At 41.9% G+C, this 16,326-nt stretch overlaps 1 protein-coding gene across 1 annotated transcript in view; it reads left to right on the top strand.

Annotated features, from left to right (window-relative positions):
- Positions 1–16,326, top strand: part of SPAG17 (sperm associated antigen 17) — a 234,340-nt gene that overhangs the window by 180,206 nt on the left and 37,808 nt on the right. The window contains exons 36-43 of the mRNA XM_077767475.1: positions 1,147–1,329; positions 2,279–2,392; positions 2,907–2,952; positions 5,007–5,106; positions 5,324–5,371; positions 8,300–8,399; positions 9,086–9,188; positions 11,506–11,637. Of these exons, the coding sequence (XP_077623601.1) occupies positions 1,147–1,329; positions 2,279–2,392; positions 2,907–2,952; positions 5,007–5,106; positions 5,324–5,371; positions 8,300–8,399; positions 9,086–9,188; positions 11,506–11,637 (826 nt within the window). The remainder of the gene's footprint in view (positions 1–1,146; positions 1,330–2,278; positions 2,393–2,906; positions 2,953–5,006; positions 5,107–5,323; positions 5,372–8,299; positions 8,400–9,085; positions 9,189–11,505; positions 11,638–16,326) is intronic.

The following is a 16,326-nucleotide window of genomic DNA, read 5'->3' as shown; positions in this document are numbered from 1 at the left end:
GATGATAAATTATTAGATCAATGAGGACATTGATCATATGATCAGAGAGACATTCTAGTGTTAGGAGGGGAGGGCAGTGTTTTTTGATTTATGACGACCTTTGTTCCCCTGAACAATCTTGTGATAGCAAGGGCCCAGACAATGAACACTTAAGGTGACAAAGACCTCTTAGTCCTATATTTTAATTGGGTGACTATAACCAACACAATGAATGAAAAGTGTCTGAATTCTAGTCCTGAGTCTACCAATTATTAATGTGGGATATGAGACAAGTCACACTGGACCTCTACTTCCATATGTGAAAAAAGGCCACACCAAATGACTCTCTAAGGCTGTATCCAGGTTGAAAATAGTGCTTCGTGACAAATAACATGCCCCATCTGAGATTAGTGAGAGAAGCTTATTCTCTTTCTCTGCAACTCCTATAGCTCTGGCCTTCTGTGCCCAGTCACAGTGGCCCAGCCCAGACAAGCCCCTAAGGGTTACACTGACCAGGCATCAGACCAAATAGCGATTTACAATGGGACACATCAGACACGCTACAGAACATAGGGCATCAAAGCACATTACTCCTGAAACTCAATTACAAGGATAACACAAAGATGTGAGCCTAATCGGAGGCTTCCAAGAGACCCTGGAAAGACTCCAGAGGCATGCTTCATCTAAAGTGAGTTCAAAGACCCCTCAGATCTATGGGATGATTTCTCTCTCAAAGAATCTCTCTAGGTCAAAATGAGCATGAAACCAAGTTAAAGACTGATTATTCCAAATGTTTTGGGCTACTTGTGGGTAGTAAGCAACAGTCATTTATGCATTTTCCATAAGCGAGGCTACATTTCCATGATACAACATTGTTTACTACTCCCCAAATGCTATCCAGTGGGATGTAATACTACAGTATTTTAAAATATCGAGATTCCTGATAACGCATATAAAGAGGAAAGCATGACCAATTCTGTTACCAATTTCCCTTAGATTTAAGAAACATTTTGGGAGCAGGGACCATATATTTTATTTACCACCGTATTCCCTAACAAGTGGTTCTTAGCATCGTGTCTACATAATAAGGACTCAGTTAAAAAAAAAAAAAAGTTAAAGCAATCTGATATTTTTGGTGGTTGTTGTTTTGCTTTGTATTGTTAACAGAAAAAGACTCCTGGACCTCCGTTTGGCACTCAGACTTGGAAGGGTCTTGACATTGGGTCCAAACAGCTAGTGAGTGTCCCAGCCCCTATACTCAAGAGCCCCTGTGTTCTACAGATGCGTCAGTTCATCCAGCATGAGCTCATAAAAGATGAGGTGAAACTGAAGCTGCAGATTTCTCTTAAGGTAATGGAATCCAGGTAACCTGACCCAAAGGAATCAGGAACAGGGCAATTATTCCTCCTGGTTTCCCGAGGAATCTGAAATTATGTAACTCTACCAATATTTATCTAATGCAACAAACGAATGTCAATCTTCCAGAGGGTAGGAGGTTGAGAGGTAGAAAATACTTGATGGTTCCCATAAGGTACAGGAAGGGCCTAAGACATTGAGAAGATAAATAACTTTTATGTATGATTGCTATATAGTGTCCTCCTTCTTCCTTATGATATGGGCTTAGTGACCTCTGGGAAAAAGTGGAGCCACTTATTAACCTGATACTCATCCATGGAAGAAAAGGGATTGTTGATTTTGGCAAATGGTCTAAGAATTTGTAAATATATGGTTAATTGTATACGCTGTATCTATAGCATCTCACTGTCTAGTTTGTTAACTGTCTCCAAACAGGATCATATGTGTCTTGTATATGATTATGTATCCAGCACCTGACATAGAGCAGGGAACGATTTATTTATGAAAATAGATATTTACGGAAAAAGTAAAGTCTATTTCTCTTGGAAGCCAAGGCATAGACTAAGCCTAAACTTACATTTATAGACAGAATCATAAAGACTATCCTTGGAAAGGACTCTAGAAACCATCTAACCCAAGTCCATACATTTTATTGTTGAGGACATTGGAGCTCAGAGCTAGAAACTGGGCCTCTGTGGCATCTCCATATAGTTCTAAGGTCTTGTGGCCCTCAAAGCTTTGCTTTTGGACTTTTCAGGTCTTAGACCATTAACATTATCAAGGAAAAGGTTTTCCAGATTGCTCGACCAGTAACTGGTTTGTTGAACCCTGGGAATGTAACATATTCTTACTCTTCCAGTAGTATTTCAAGTTGATGTTCACCATTTTGGTGTCTCTGCCTCATTTCTGATTTTTGTTGATTTACTTGACTTCGCTGATTTAGGATTATATAAACCACATCCTGAAGAAAGAAGATGAGCTGCAGGAAATGACAATTAAAGATTCCAGAACCGAGGAGGAAAGAGGCAACGCTGCAGATCTCCTCAAGCTAGTCATGGTGAGAAGGAAATGTTCTCTGTACCAATGTTTCACTGGTGTTTCAGTATCAGGTGTTTCAGGACAAAATATTACACCTTGTAGCTGTTTCTGCCACTTCCACAGAGCATTTGCTCCTTCCTTAAAATTTCTTATTTCTGGGGAAAATCTCATTCCTCATGGATTAAATCTTCCATAAGCTTCTTAGGCCCTTCCTGAAACCGTATATAATTCTGAAGGCTCTTAAATAAAAGTTTATACTGTCTTCAGAGAAAATGATGTTGATTGAAATGTTGAATGAATTAATGAATGAAATAGGAAGGAGGAGGAAAAAGGAATTTCTACAACTTGAAATGATTTGGAGTTTTAAAAAATCTGTTATGTGAAAGGAATGACTAAAAAACTCAAATACAGTTTGTACTGGCATCAAAAAACTGATTCACTGCATAGTAATTTTCCATGAAGAATGCTGTAAAACAGAGTGAATTTGTATGTAATATAATCATCATCATTAAGGAATTCTATCTTCGTTTCAGTCATTCCCTAAAATGGAAGAAACTACAAAAAGTCATGTAACCGAAGGTAACTATATTTAATATTTTTCTGCAAAATATTTAAAATCTTAAATACACTTCTCAGCCATTCCTTCATCTGATAGCAAAGTATCATGTATATATATATGATATATATGTATATATATCATATATATATACACACATATGTTGTCATATTGGCCATGTTGTATTATAATTATTTATTTATATATTTTTTTCAGCCTAAATTGTGAGATCCTTGAAAAATGTGGCTGCCTCTAATTTACCTTTAACTTTCATTTGTTGAATGAAAACAGTCGACATTTGACTTTTATTTCAACCTTAGCTTGTATTTCCAACACAGCTAAGACAGAAGAGGGAAAGAATCAACCAGCCAACATTCACTCTCCTGACACACGCACACACACAAACACACACACACACACATGCACCCACACAGTGAGCAACTACACAGTTATCACCAAAACCTTGCACTATTTTACCCTGTATATATAGCTCAAGTGGTCTACTCTTGGAAAATATGCTCATTCAAAGCCTATTTACTTGGAGAATATATCACGCCAGCAACGGATGCGTTCTGTGTGTCCCCCACAGTGTTGGCTTGCCCAGTTATTTTTCTTTATCTCAATTTTCCATCTCTTGAAATGTGACATTACCACATTGTGACATTTGGCTGAAGAGGATTAACAGCTGCCTCGTTAGAATGACCGTGAACAGAAGAATCCATTACAGCCCACAGCAGCCACTCTTTTGTCACTCGTTGACCTGGGCAGCCCATTTTACACCATGGTTGTCAAATTTAGCAAATAAAAATGCAGAAGATTCAGTTAAATTGGAATTTCAGGTAAATGACAAGTAATCTTTTAGTATAAGTATATTCCATGGCCTGTTTGGGACATACTTATACTAAAAAGTTATTCATTGTTCATCTGGAGTTCAAATTTACCTGGATGCCCTATATTTTATCTGGTAACTATCCATTGTAGCATTTGAATTTGTGATCTCTGGCATGAGAGTACATTCACCATAGAGGTACATGTGCAGGTGGCCTAATAATGAAGGACAAACTAAACATATTTCCAAACACACAAACAAACAGAGGCAGGAGTCAAACAGGGCCCTGCATACTTACAGCTGCAATAGTACTAGTGGTGATTTTATATTTTTTTATATTTTTAAATTTTTTAACGTTTATTCATTTTTGAGAGAGAGACCGAGAAACAGAGCATGAGTGGGGGAGGGGCAGAAAGAGAGGGAGACACATAATCCGAAGCAGGCTCCAGGCTCCGAGCAGTCAGCACAGAGCCCTATGTGGGGCTTGAACCCAGAAACCATGAGATCATGACCTGAGCCGAAGTCGGACGCTTAACTGACTGAGCCACCCAGGTGCCCCTGTAGTGGTGATTTTAAGTCAATGCTCCCCAAAGAATTTCCTGAAACACTAGTCTATGAAATGGCTGCACCAAAAATGAATTTAATGAGAAAGTAAGTTTGGATAACGCTGCATATTTCCTTATTTCTTTAGAGAGCCACAGTGTACACTAAGTCTTACGGTAACAAAACATATTTAACTTTGTATAAATCAACATTTCCCAAGCTCAGATAGAATGTGGAACTTTTTTTTTTAATCTTTGTTAACATCCCACTGAGATCATAATCTGAGGCATAAACTCAGAGTAACTGCCAGAATTATCAAACCATTGTATTATGTTAATATACTTAGATTCAGATCCTTAGATTTTTTTTTTTTTGAAAAACAATTTCAATAAAATGGTTACTGTTTTTTAAATTTTGGTGTTTCAGATACGAAGAAATTCAGTTAGGTAAAACACAAATGATGTGGGACAAATGACATGTCACTAGTCTACCTTTTGACAGTAAGATGTGTGTGCTTTAATAGGATATTTCATAAAAGTGGTCTGGTGTACTGGTATATTACAGTTTGGTCATGAAAATTCTAGTAAACACTTGATAGATGAAATATGAGCTCTTAGAAGACCTCTCCAGTGAGTAATCAGGCACTGATTGTGTGTTGTTGCCGTAAAGATGTGAGGAGACATTTAAACGCATCTGTTTTTAAAGTTGCAGCCCACCTAGCTGATTTATTCAAGCAATCATTGCCTACCTCTCCAGAAGGTCGGCCAGAAACAATGGATACAGATTTCCTTGAAAGGAAATGGAGGTAAGCTGCTCCCTTAATGTGTTCCAATTTGTATTAAGCATACAGTGGTTGGGGAAACAGAGAGATCTGGCATCATAACTCTGGGTGACTACATCAGTGAATTCTCAGCCGATCATCTCCTACACTGCCAACAACTTATCATCCAGTGGAAGTTTTTATTCTATTGTTTGGAAGCTGAGATCCTTGCCCTTTTTCATCATACTTTCCTTTCACGCAGGCAAACAACAAAAGGAAAGCCCTGGAGAGAAAAGTTGGAAAAAAAGAGGTAATTCCATCTTGCAGTACAGTATCTATAAGCATGTGACAACACCCTGTTTTGTGGAGTCAAGGGCCTTGAGAGTGGGAGGGGTCGAAAAGTCCTACCACCTGGGCTCTCTGCCGCTACCTGAATCTCTTCTATGTTTTTGCCAAGAGGCTACTCAGCTTATGAGTGAGGCTGTCACTATCCCCAGAGGAAGCCCATTTGACTCTAATGTAGATGGTCTCCTTTTCATAAGCAAGGAAGTTCTCAGGTATTCTCTGTTCTCTGGCAATTCGAATATACTAGTAAATATTCTAGAACTCAATGCAGAGCCTAGTCGTAAACATCCAAGGATTCTTCTAACTCAGTGAGGAATGCATTCAGAGCATTCTGTGCTTTGCTTTCCTTTCATCCCTAGACGAGGATACCACCCTGTGAGGAAAGGGAGCTACACACATTTACTGAGGATATAGTAGTCCACACAGTACTATTGCACACATTTGCATGGCTTCTCTCCAAAAGGACTGGAGGGAGAATGGAGTTTCTTTATAAAAATGTCTGGGTTACCCTGCAGAATGTGTGGGAGAAGTGGTGAACTGAGACCTTGCACCTCATGGGCCACCCCTGGATTCAAGGGCAAACTAGAAGGTATATGTTGTCTCATGGAATATCCCTGAAAGGATTTCTAAGAGACCGGTGCCCACAATTGCCCATGGGGTAGCAGACTGAGAGGTTAGGGGACAGCGTGGGATGGAGACTTCCTTTTCATTACATACTCTTTAATGCTTTTTAAAATCATATGTATGTGTTATCCATTCACACTTTTAAAGTTTTTGAAACATTAACACTTTCAGATTTTAACCTACAGGTAGAGAACGCAAGCCAGTGAAAGTTTTTGAAGAAGAAAGTGAAATGCACAGTTAGATTTGGGTCATTGAAAGAGAAGTTTTGGCAGCATGGGAAATGGGTTTGTGGGGGTGGGGTTAAGAAATGAGAAAGTCTTGGGGCGGCTGGGTGGCTCAGTCAGTTAAGCCTCTGACTTAGGCTCAGGTCATGATCTCATGGCTGGGGGGGTCAAGCCCCGCGTCAGGCTCTGTGCTGACAGCTAGCTCAGAGCCTGGAGCCTGCTTTGGATTCTGTCTTCCTCTCTCTCTGCCCCTCCCCCACTTGTGCTCTGTCTCTGTCTCTCTCTCTCTCTCTCTCTCAAAAATAAATACATGTAAAAAATTTTTTTCTTAAAAAAAAAAAAGAAATGAGAAAGTCTCAGGGACCCTGAAGGTGAGTCATAAGGGTTAGGTTCCATGCAAAAATCAGAAAGGAGAATGCAAAGAGGAGTTGGGGGGTCATCAAGGGGAGGACTTTTCTGTGAGAACAGTCCTGAGAGCGACAAGCAGTAGCCCCACTGTTATAGATGGATGATGAACCCAGCGAGGCAGGAGAGATAAGACAATTTAATGGGAAATTAAAGTTGTCTCAGTGAGATGATAGTTTGATTCAGTCAGTATTTCCTGACAGGCCAGCTAACATGAGAGAAAAGGCACTAGTCTTAGAGCCAGCAGACCAAGAATCCATTCCAACTTGGTCACTTACAGATGAGTGAAGCCAGCTGGTTGTCCTTGTGTTTTAGAGAGCCACAGTGTACACTAAGTCCTATCATAACAAAACGTATTTAACCTTGTATAAGTCAGCATTTCCCAATGTACTGATTTCCATTAGTACCAGGTACCTCGGGAATTCAGTTTGCTCATCTGTAAAATGAGAACAATTGAGCCACCTAATATCCGAGGTATCTTTCAGCTCACACACTGGGCGACTAATAGCACTTATCAAGGTCAAGGTCATGAGTTAAAACCTGGGTTTTAACTCAGACTTTACCTCTTACTAGTTATGCAATTTAAGGTAGGTTATGTAACTTTTCTATACCTTGATTTTTTTTTTTGACCAAAGGGGCATGATGAATTATTACAAGATTAAATGTGTAAAGCACTTTGTAAAATTTCTGATGTGTAATTAGCACTTAAAAATGAAAACGATTTCAGCTAAGATTAGGGCCAGCTACACTGAACAGAAAAGCCCAGAAATCAGTGCTTTAACAAGAAAGAAGTTTATCTTCCCTGATGTCAAAGAAGTCAGAAGTGGGCAGTCCATGTTAGGCAGCACCACATCATCAGGAACTCAGGTTTCCCCTTTCTATCTGTTCCATTATTCAGAGCACATGACTTCCATCCTCAAGGCTGCCTCATGGTTGCAAAATCACTGCCACAGCTGCAGCCATTCCATCCACATCTCAGGAAGTGAGAAAAGAGCTGAGGCAAGGACAAAGGAAAAGCCTCCGAGCTGAGTTAGGTCTCTTTAAAGGTTATCTGGCATCTTACCCAGTGACAGTTTACTTCTTATTGGCCTTCGCTATATATAGGAAAGGCTGGGAAGTGAAGTTTTTAGCTGGTCTATCGTCTCCCCACTATAGAGTTCTGATACTGGAAAGACAATTGACAGAATTATCATGATTGCTTTTATTTTACTTTGTCATCACTGATCCCACTATGCATAAACCATTCCTGAGGTTTTGGTTTTAGTTTTTGTTACTCCTGCTATTGAAATCATGGAAATTGGTAGAATCTAGCTGGCATTTAAACCTCAGAGAATTGAAAGACACACAAAAAAGGTCAACCATAGTCTTCTGAGATCAACTGTAAAACCAAACTCCCATCTGGTATCATTATTTCATATCTTAAATGAAAGCCTGGTTTTTGAAGTAAGAAATGTGACTGATTCTACAAAGAGCAGAAAATGAACCAAAACAAGCTGACAAAAAAATTGTCTGATGAGTTCATTCTTACCAGTTTTATTGTTAGTGATCCCATTTTCTGCAGGATTTAAAGGTAAAACACAAGTGAGTAACATTGTAAAATATTCTGTCTTCTTTTGCATCATTATGGAAATACCAACCAGGAAGGAAATTGACAACACAAAAAATTACCTAATGGAAATTAGGAACAAAGTAATATCACCCTACTTCAAATCGGAAGTGAGCAAGTTATGTCAGCCTAAGGTAATTGAATGTAATTAACAACAATGGAGTAAGAATCTTTATAAAAGTTGACACAATGCATATATTATTTTGTAATCAACCTTTCCTGATATTTCATTCCTTCATCAGCCCAACTAACTAACTTTACCTTTCAAATCCATGTCCTCACAAGCATTTGGAGGGAAAACCAATTTCAGGTCTTACTAATTTATTACTACCACTCCACCCACATTCCTTGCATTATCACTATTAATCACCCTCATCCATCATTTCAAGCTCTTTTTGGGGTTGAATTCTCCCTATTTTTATCCTATAAATTTCATGTTGAAGTTTTTATTCCATTAAAATGTCTGCACCCATCAGCTGCGGAAACAGCACTAAATTATTGCGAGTTCCTGGAAACCCAAGGACACAGAGCACTCCTATCAAACCCCGAAACATTTCAGCAAAGTGAATATCTTCATGTGTTCAGAGCTCCTTGTATTTCTGTGAATGCTCCAGATGCTATTATTAACTGGAAGCTGCCTGAGAAGAAGTTCTAGGAAGTTAGGACAGATTGACAAAATATAGAATTGAGCTGAACAGTCTCTTGAAAAACTTTTAGTTTCAGAGCCTTAAAAAAAAAATGCCTGCATCCTTGCTCTTCAACTTAACATGCTTGTGGCAGGTGCTTAAGTCTGAAGTAAGTCTTTTGGATTTCCTTTCAGTTGAATTACCTGGACACCCTTTCCAAAAACTTGCCTCCTTTTACAAAGGCAGCCGAAGATGCAGGCAAAACAGCTGGTGAGGAAACATCCGATCTTCCTCCAGGTAATGGGTTTCTGCAGCTCCTTATCCCTATGAATGTGCTTAAATGAAGAATACCTACCAATGGCCTCTTGGGACGGAACTAGTTCCTACTACCTCTTGTCTCAGTAATGGCTGATGACATAACCTATTGTGACTTGTATACTACAAATCTGACTGAGTTATATGAGGGAACCAAGATATAAATCGAATTTCGTTTTCATCCGGTGTGCTTAAATTTTACCTGAGAACATTTAGAAGATCTGACTGGTTTACAAATCAAGAGACTAATGAAGGGTTCGTGGAGACCAGGGCAGAAACACAGACTGGAGGTATCACCTCACATAATACCCGATAATAAGGAGGAAAGTGTGTCTTTATAGTGGAGAGAGACGGCATTTTCCAGCCCAACCAAGTGGTCAAACTTCTAGCAGTTGTGACAGCCTACAGTAAGTGCTTTCTCATAAATACAATATGAAGCATCTAGAACCTATATAGAATTCTGGCCAAATCCTTAACTGAAATTTAACCAAGAGGAAACAATCAGACAAGTCCAAAATGTAGACATTCTATGAGACAAGTGTCCTGGATTCTTCCCAAAAAGTCAGTATCAGTAAAAGAAGAAAGATGGGATGATTGTTCTATATTAAAAGAGACTAAAGAGGTATGTATCTAAACTACCTACAATACATAAACTTTGGAAACGGAGTTGAGGAAAAAATAAACAGCTATAAAAGATCTTTCAGAGCAACTGTACAAGTTTGAGTTGGGGACTATACAGTTGAGGGCACTGTGAAAGTTTTGCAAGTTTTCTTGGGTGTGATGATGGTGTGATGGATGTGTAGAATGAGGTCTCCTTTTCAAGAGATGGATGTTGGGGAATTAAGGGCAGAAATGAAATTTAGTGCTTCGTTTTCATAAACGGATATGAAACTTTCATAAATTGGATCATGAAAATACTGAGACAGAGGAATTTTCTACTGCACGGTGCAATACCAGAGGCCCAGTGGCTGAAGAATGAGCCAAAGAAAACATCTGATTACCCCAGAGTTTGCAAAGTGAAGATTAAGGCTGGGAAAAATGACTTGGAAACAAAATGGGGAGAAATCAGAGTTGAAGGCTGATGGTGTTGGTGCCCACCTGTTCCCTAATCAACCCTAATCAATGGAGCCTACTGTCTCCTTCACAGCGGGTGAGACCACAGGTTTCTCAGCACCCTTCCAGGCAGCCACCACCATTCAGCCAGGGTGGCCCACATATAAGCTGAAATTTACTATTTGCATCCCCAGTCCTTGATAGATATATTTTAAATGTATTTCATGTCCCACTGGCTTCTTAGATCCATTTTAATAATGAACTACATTTTCATAGTAATGAGTGGGTTTAATAGAACTACCTTATGGTCCATCAGTTGCACTACTAGGTATGTATCCAAGGGCTAAAGGTGTGCTGTTTCAAAGGGACACATGCACCCCAATGTTTATAGCAGTGCTGTCAACAATAGCCAAGGTATGGAAAGAACCCAAATGTCTATCAACAAATGAATGGATACAGAAGATGTGTATATATATGTACACACGCATACATACAATAGAATATTACTCAGCAATCAAAAAGAATTAAATCTTGCCATTTGCAACTGCGTGGATAGAACTAGAGGGTATCATGCTAAGCGAAATTAGTCAGAGAAAGACAAATATCATATGACTTCACTCATATGAAGACTTTAAGATACAAAACATGATCATAAGGGAAGGGAAGCAAAAATAATGTAAAAACAGGGACGGGGACAAAAACATAAGAGACTCTTGAATATGGAGAACAAACAGAGGGTGACTGGAGAGGTTGTGGGAGGGAGGGATGGGCTACATGGGTGAGGGGCATTAAGGAATCTACTCTTGAAATCATTGTTGCACTATATGCTAATTAACGGGGATGTAAATTTAAAAAAATAAACACACACACACAAAAATAATGAATAGATTTAAGATTGGAAACTTTAAAAAAAGTTAACCTCACATCTCAGTTACTTTTGCCAGAAAAGTAGGCTAAGTTACTTGGTCTCTGCTTCATAACCCAATCAAGATAACTACTGTATTGTCTTGTGGAACCAACTAGCTACTGGGGGAGCGTTCGTTGCGGATACTGTCCTGTTAATGGCAGCCATTGTTGCATCATATAACGAAGGATCCCTACCTCTTAATAGCTGTCTTCCATTTGGTACTTTCTAAAGGCAGGAGTGTGGGAAGCACCTTGTTCACTGTAAAGAATACAAACATCGGTAGTTCTTATCTCATTGTCCAGAGTATCACTGTATAATATTTGTTTGGGGTGTTTCTAGATTACCAGCCAAAACAAGTTTCAGAACATGAATCCTCACAAACACCGAGTGTTCCAAAACTGAAGGGTTTTGTGGATGTCATGGAGTCTGCTGGCCAGAACCAAACTGAAAATGTAGCAAAATGTACTGAAGGTATGACAGTTGTTTGGTTTTATCTCGTTCTTTCTCAAAACGGAACGTTATGTCTTTGTGAAGTTGGGAAGATGGCCCTGGGAGCTGAATGTACAGTTGGTGGTTACAGAAAAAATTGCAAAAGGGTCACAGATCCCAGATCTAAAGCACTTTGTAAGGCTTCTTAGCACATCAAAGTATCTCAAAAAATATTTTGAGAATGATTGCAAGTTCTGGATTGAAAGGAAAAAATGGCAAATGTGTTTTTAGATGGTTATAGTATTTTATTTCTTTATTGTATATTATTATTTATTGTAATTAACTTAGTACATTCTATTACTTGATATAATAGAGAGCTTGCAGCTTCCTTTACTAAACGTCAGGAACCTGGTAGCTTTTTTTGAGCCGCCGGTAATTCGGCAGTTGGACTCAGATTTACCCGCCTTTTCAGGACTTTCTTGGTCTGCAGGTGCTGGAAGAGAAACATGAAGTGTAGTCTCCAGTTATGCAGCACATCATCTCATTTGGGTAGCCGAAATTAAAGAATGGCATAATACCAGATAATTGTAATTACAGTGGAATCACACTGATTTCACTGAAGTTAATTCAACTTTAACGGCTGGTCAGGAAAAAAAACAGGAAAACAGAGTAATTAAAACGGTGTAGATGAATTTGCACCCCTCACTCCTGTGGATATGGTCCATATTGAGGGGGGGCACTTGTTGGGATGAGCACTGGGTGTTGTACGTAAGCGAGGAATCATGGGAATCTACCCCCCAAAACCAAGGGCGCACTATGTACACTGTATGTTAGCTAAGTTGATAATAAATTATATTTAAAAAAACCCCCAGAAACTAGGATGGTAACCAGCCAAGAGGTCTTAATTTTACCTCTCACAGGGGGAGCATCCTGCCACCTCTATGAGTGACTTAGGGATTTACCTTACACATGCCTTTTGCCTTCCTGATTTTAAAGCTATCTCTTCTATAAAGTTTATTCATTCAGAGGATAATTTGCTCAGTGCCTACTGTACACCCAGCATTGTTCCAGGCATGGAAATGTAGCAGCTAAAAAGCCTGTGTGTTATAGAGCTGTACATACTATGGGCAGGCCTGGACAATAAATAAATAACCAGGTAAATCAGATAAACTCCGGTTGTCATAGGTGTTATCACACAATAAAACCGTGATGTATGGAAAGTGTCTTGGGGAGAGGGATGGCATTCCATCAGGGGAGTAGGAGCCCCCTCTGTGAAAGGACATCTGAGCGTAGACAGAATGACAGGAAGGAGCCAGCCATGCAAACACGGGGGGAGGGGAAGGTGGCAAGCGTGAAGTATGAAGTGTGAAGACCCTTCGAGGGGAAGAAGCAGGTAAGTGGGCATAAAGCTGGAAGACAATGGGTAAAGAAAGAAGTAAAGGAAGGTGAGGTCAGAGGGACAGATAGAGATAAGACCACATGATGGTACATAAGGTGTTTGGGGTTTTAGCCCATGTAGGTTTTTATTCAAACACCACTGGAAGGTTTTGAACAGGGTGGTTACACGACTAATTTGTATTTTAAAAAGATTACCCCGGTAGCTGTGCGGAGAATAGCTTGNGGCGGTGGAGGCGGAGGGGGTGGGAAGCACATCAACTGGAACTAAATAAACATCCTGGAGGTAGAGCTGGCGGGCCTCGTGTTGCCTGGGTGTAGAGCTGAGGAGTAAGAGTAGCCGAGGGTGGTTCCCAGGGTGAGTGCTGTGACCAGTTGTGAGGCTGAGAATGTGTAGCTGTAACAAGTTTCAGGTGGTGCTGGTGTTGCGGGTGTTGGATCACACGTTGGGAACCATGGCCCTAGGGCAGACTCTAGAATGTAGCAATCAGGCGGAAGAAGGGCCAGAAAAGGCTACTAAGAAGCCAGTGAAGTAGGAGAAAACCAGGAGAACTAGAATCAGTGTTTCCAGTGGGTCAAATGGCCCCGAAAGGCCAAGTGAGATGCAGAATAACCATGGGGCTGGGTGAGCTGGAGATCACTGGTGATCCTGGTGAGAGCGCTCTCAGGGCACGGAGGAGCCTGCGGCCCACTGAAGTGGGCTGTGTGTAGAATGGCCGAAGGGGAACCAGGAATGCACAGCTTCACCCAAGAGCTCTGCTGAAAACAGAGGAACGCATTGCAGCTGGAGACAGATGTGTGACCAGGGGAGAGATTTAAAAAAATCAGACATACTAGAAGGTGTTGATATGGGAATAATAATTCTGTAACAAGATAGAACTTACAATGCAGAAGAGGGCCTGCTTGCAGGAGAGCAAAGGGCTAAAGAAGATGAGAGAACATGATGTTTGCAGCAAACCCTGAGTGTCAGAGTTGACCTTGGATGTAAATAGGGCCACTTCGGCCAGTGACAGGAGAAAGGAGAAGGAACACGGGTACATTGGCAGGTGGGTTTACATGTTTGGTTTTAGGCAGATAAGCGAGTGTGATGGCAAAGGAGTGGATATAATGATAAGAGTAGAAAGTCCATTCCAGAGAAACAAGAAAGCAAAACAAGAAGGGGGTGACTGATTATTTTCAGGTGACAATTAATTAGAGGTCTCAGTGAGACCAAATGATTGTTTTTTTTTTACATGTTGATTTATTTTTGAGCAAGACAGAGAGGAACCAGGGAACAGACCGAGAGAGAGAGGGAGACATGGAATCTGAAGCAGGCTCCTGGCTCTGAGCTGTCAGCACAGAGCCCGACGTGGGGCTTGAACCCACAGACTGTGAGATCATGACCTGAGCCAAAGTTGGATGCTTAACCGACTGAGCCACCCAGATGCCCTCAAATGACTGTTTGCTAGACATGACAGAGTAATGGGCTGGAAGATTCGGAGGTTGTGATCTAGAGAGGAAAGTGGACACAGAGATTGTGAAAGTGGTAAAATTATTGGTGTTGGCAAAGTCGAGATCTGATCATGGGAGCTTGTGGGTGGAGAAGAGGAAAGGAAGATGGGGGTGCGGGAGGGGAGTCATCCAGGTGATGTCAACAGGTGAAGTGGAAATCCATCCCAGGCGTCCAGACCTCCAGGGAATCAAGGGAATGACTGAGAGGTCTGTAAGTGACAAGTACATCATGGAGACCTCGTGGGTAACAGTCTGATGGCACGAGCTTCAAAGAAACGAGAGATTTTGAAAGAGAAAGCGCCTTTGGAACAAGGACACTTACTGCCCCTGTAGGCACCGAGATACTGAGATGAGGGACAGTAACAGGACTCACCAAAAGCGGTGAATTAAATTTGGATGGAAACAATAAAGTTTAAGGAGGTGCAAAATAGGAAGACAGTGAGGAAAGCTTTATGGGAAAGGTGGCCTTGAGGAATAAATAGAATTTCGTAGGTTTTAAGATTTAAGATTGGACCACCTCAGACAACCCTCATTTCATCTGCTTGAGGAATCTGAAGCCTAGAGAAGTTAAGCAACTTCTACACTCCTACAGCAAATCTGGAACTAAGCCAGGGCGGGAGCATGAGGTTTTTTGACTCCTCATTCTCTATATTTTATTACACTGCCGTCCAGATGTAAGAAAGAGAAAAGAACATTTTATGGGGAGTGGGGACGAGGTGGGCAGAGGGCATGGGTTCCAAAGCCTGAAGGGAGAAACTAGCATAAATAGTTCAGTGTTCCTGCTTGGTCATCGACAGCGTCAGCTCGAGGAGGTTTGGATTTTGTAAAATTAAGACGTGCTTGTCGGTGTTTGCTGCAATAAGGCCGGATACATCCCTCTTGGGGGTTGCGGCGAGGGGGCTGCNCGGGGGGGGGGCGCAGGGGGGCCCCCCCAGCCGCTGCGGGCTGAGAGCGCACACCTCCTCCGGGCCGCACGCTCAGCCGCACCTCCCCAGAGCTGCGATCCGGGCGGGCTGGGACGTCAGCCAAGGCGGGCAACGTGCAGTGTACAGACCAGGGCAGCTTTCCTCTCGAGACGCAGCGGTTAAACTTCTACCGGCGCTCGGAGGGCTGCAGGTAGCTTCCAGGGGGGTTTCTTGCCCCCACACGGAAGAGGCTGCCGCGCCCCCTCCCGCCCCGGCGGAGCTCAGTGTCACGGGGGCGGAGAAACGTGCGCAGCCCGCACGGAAGGCGTGCCCTGGAAGGAAGGGAAAAAAGAGTGATTAGGAATAAATACTACAGTCCACCTCGGCCGAGACATGGAGAACCAGACCGTCTTCTTCAGGGGCGTCAGGCCCAGCGGTCATATTCAGAGGATCCTGCTAGCGGGACCATTCCAACTTAAATGTTAAAGCACCTCTGCGGGCGCCTGGGTGGCTCAGTCAGTTAAGCCTCTGAGTCTTGATTTTGGCTCAGGTCAGGTGAGGTCAGGTCAGGTGGTGGGATAGAGGTTCGTGTCAGCCTTCGAGCTGGGCCCGGAGCCTGCTTCACACTGTTTCCCTCAGTCTCTCAGTCTCTCTGCCCCTCCCTGGCTTGCTCATGCTCACTTGCTCTCAGTCTCTCTCTCAAAAAGGAGGGGGAGGGGAAGGGAGAGGAAAGTTCCTCTATATCAACTGCTTCAAGCGTCTCAAGCACTCCTACCCCTCCTCCAATCCCTGAAGAAGCCCAGGGGCGCCCAGTGGGGTGGGCACCCACCAGAGCTGAGTACAGACAGCCTCGACCTGGCTCCTTATAGAATAGCTCTAGGACCTTGGGCACGCTGTCTAACCCGGTATCTCTTCCCATTTCCTCTTCTGGAAAGGGGAA

Source organism: Crocuta crocuta, unplaced genomic scaffold (assembly GCF_008692635.1).
Source record: "Crocuta crocuta isolate KB4526 unplaced genomic scaffold, BGI_CrCroc_1.0 scaffold180, whole genome shotgun sequence".
Classification (NCBI taxonomy): Eukaryota; Metazoa; Chordata; class Mammalia; order Carnivora; family Hyaenidae; genus Crocuta; species Crocuta crocuta.
The sequence above is the reverse complement of the archived record's forward strand: the minus strand, read 5'-3'. Positions and strand labels throughout refer to the sequence as shown.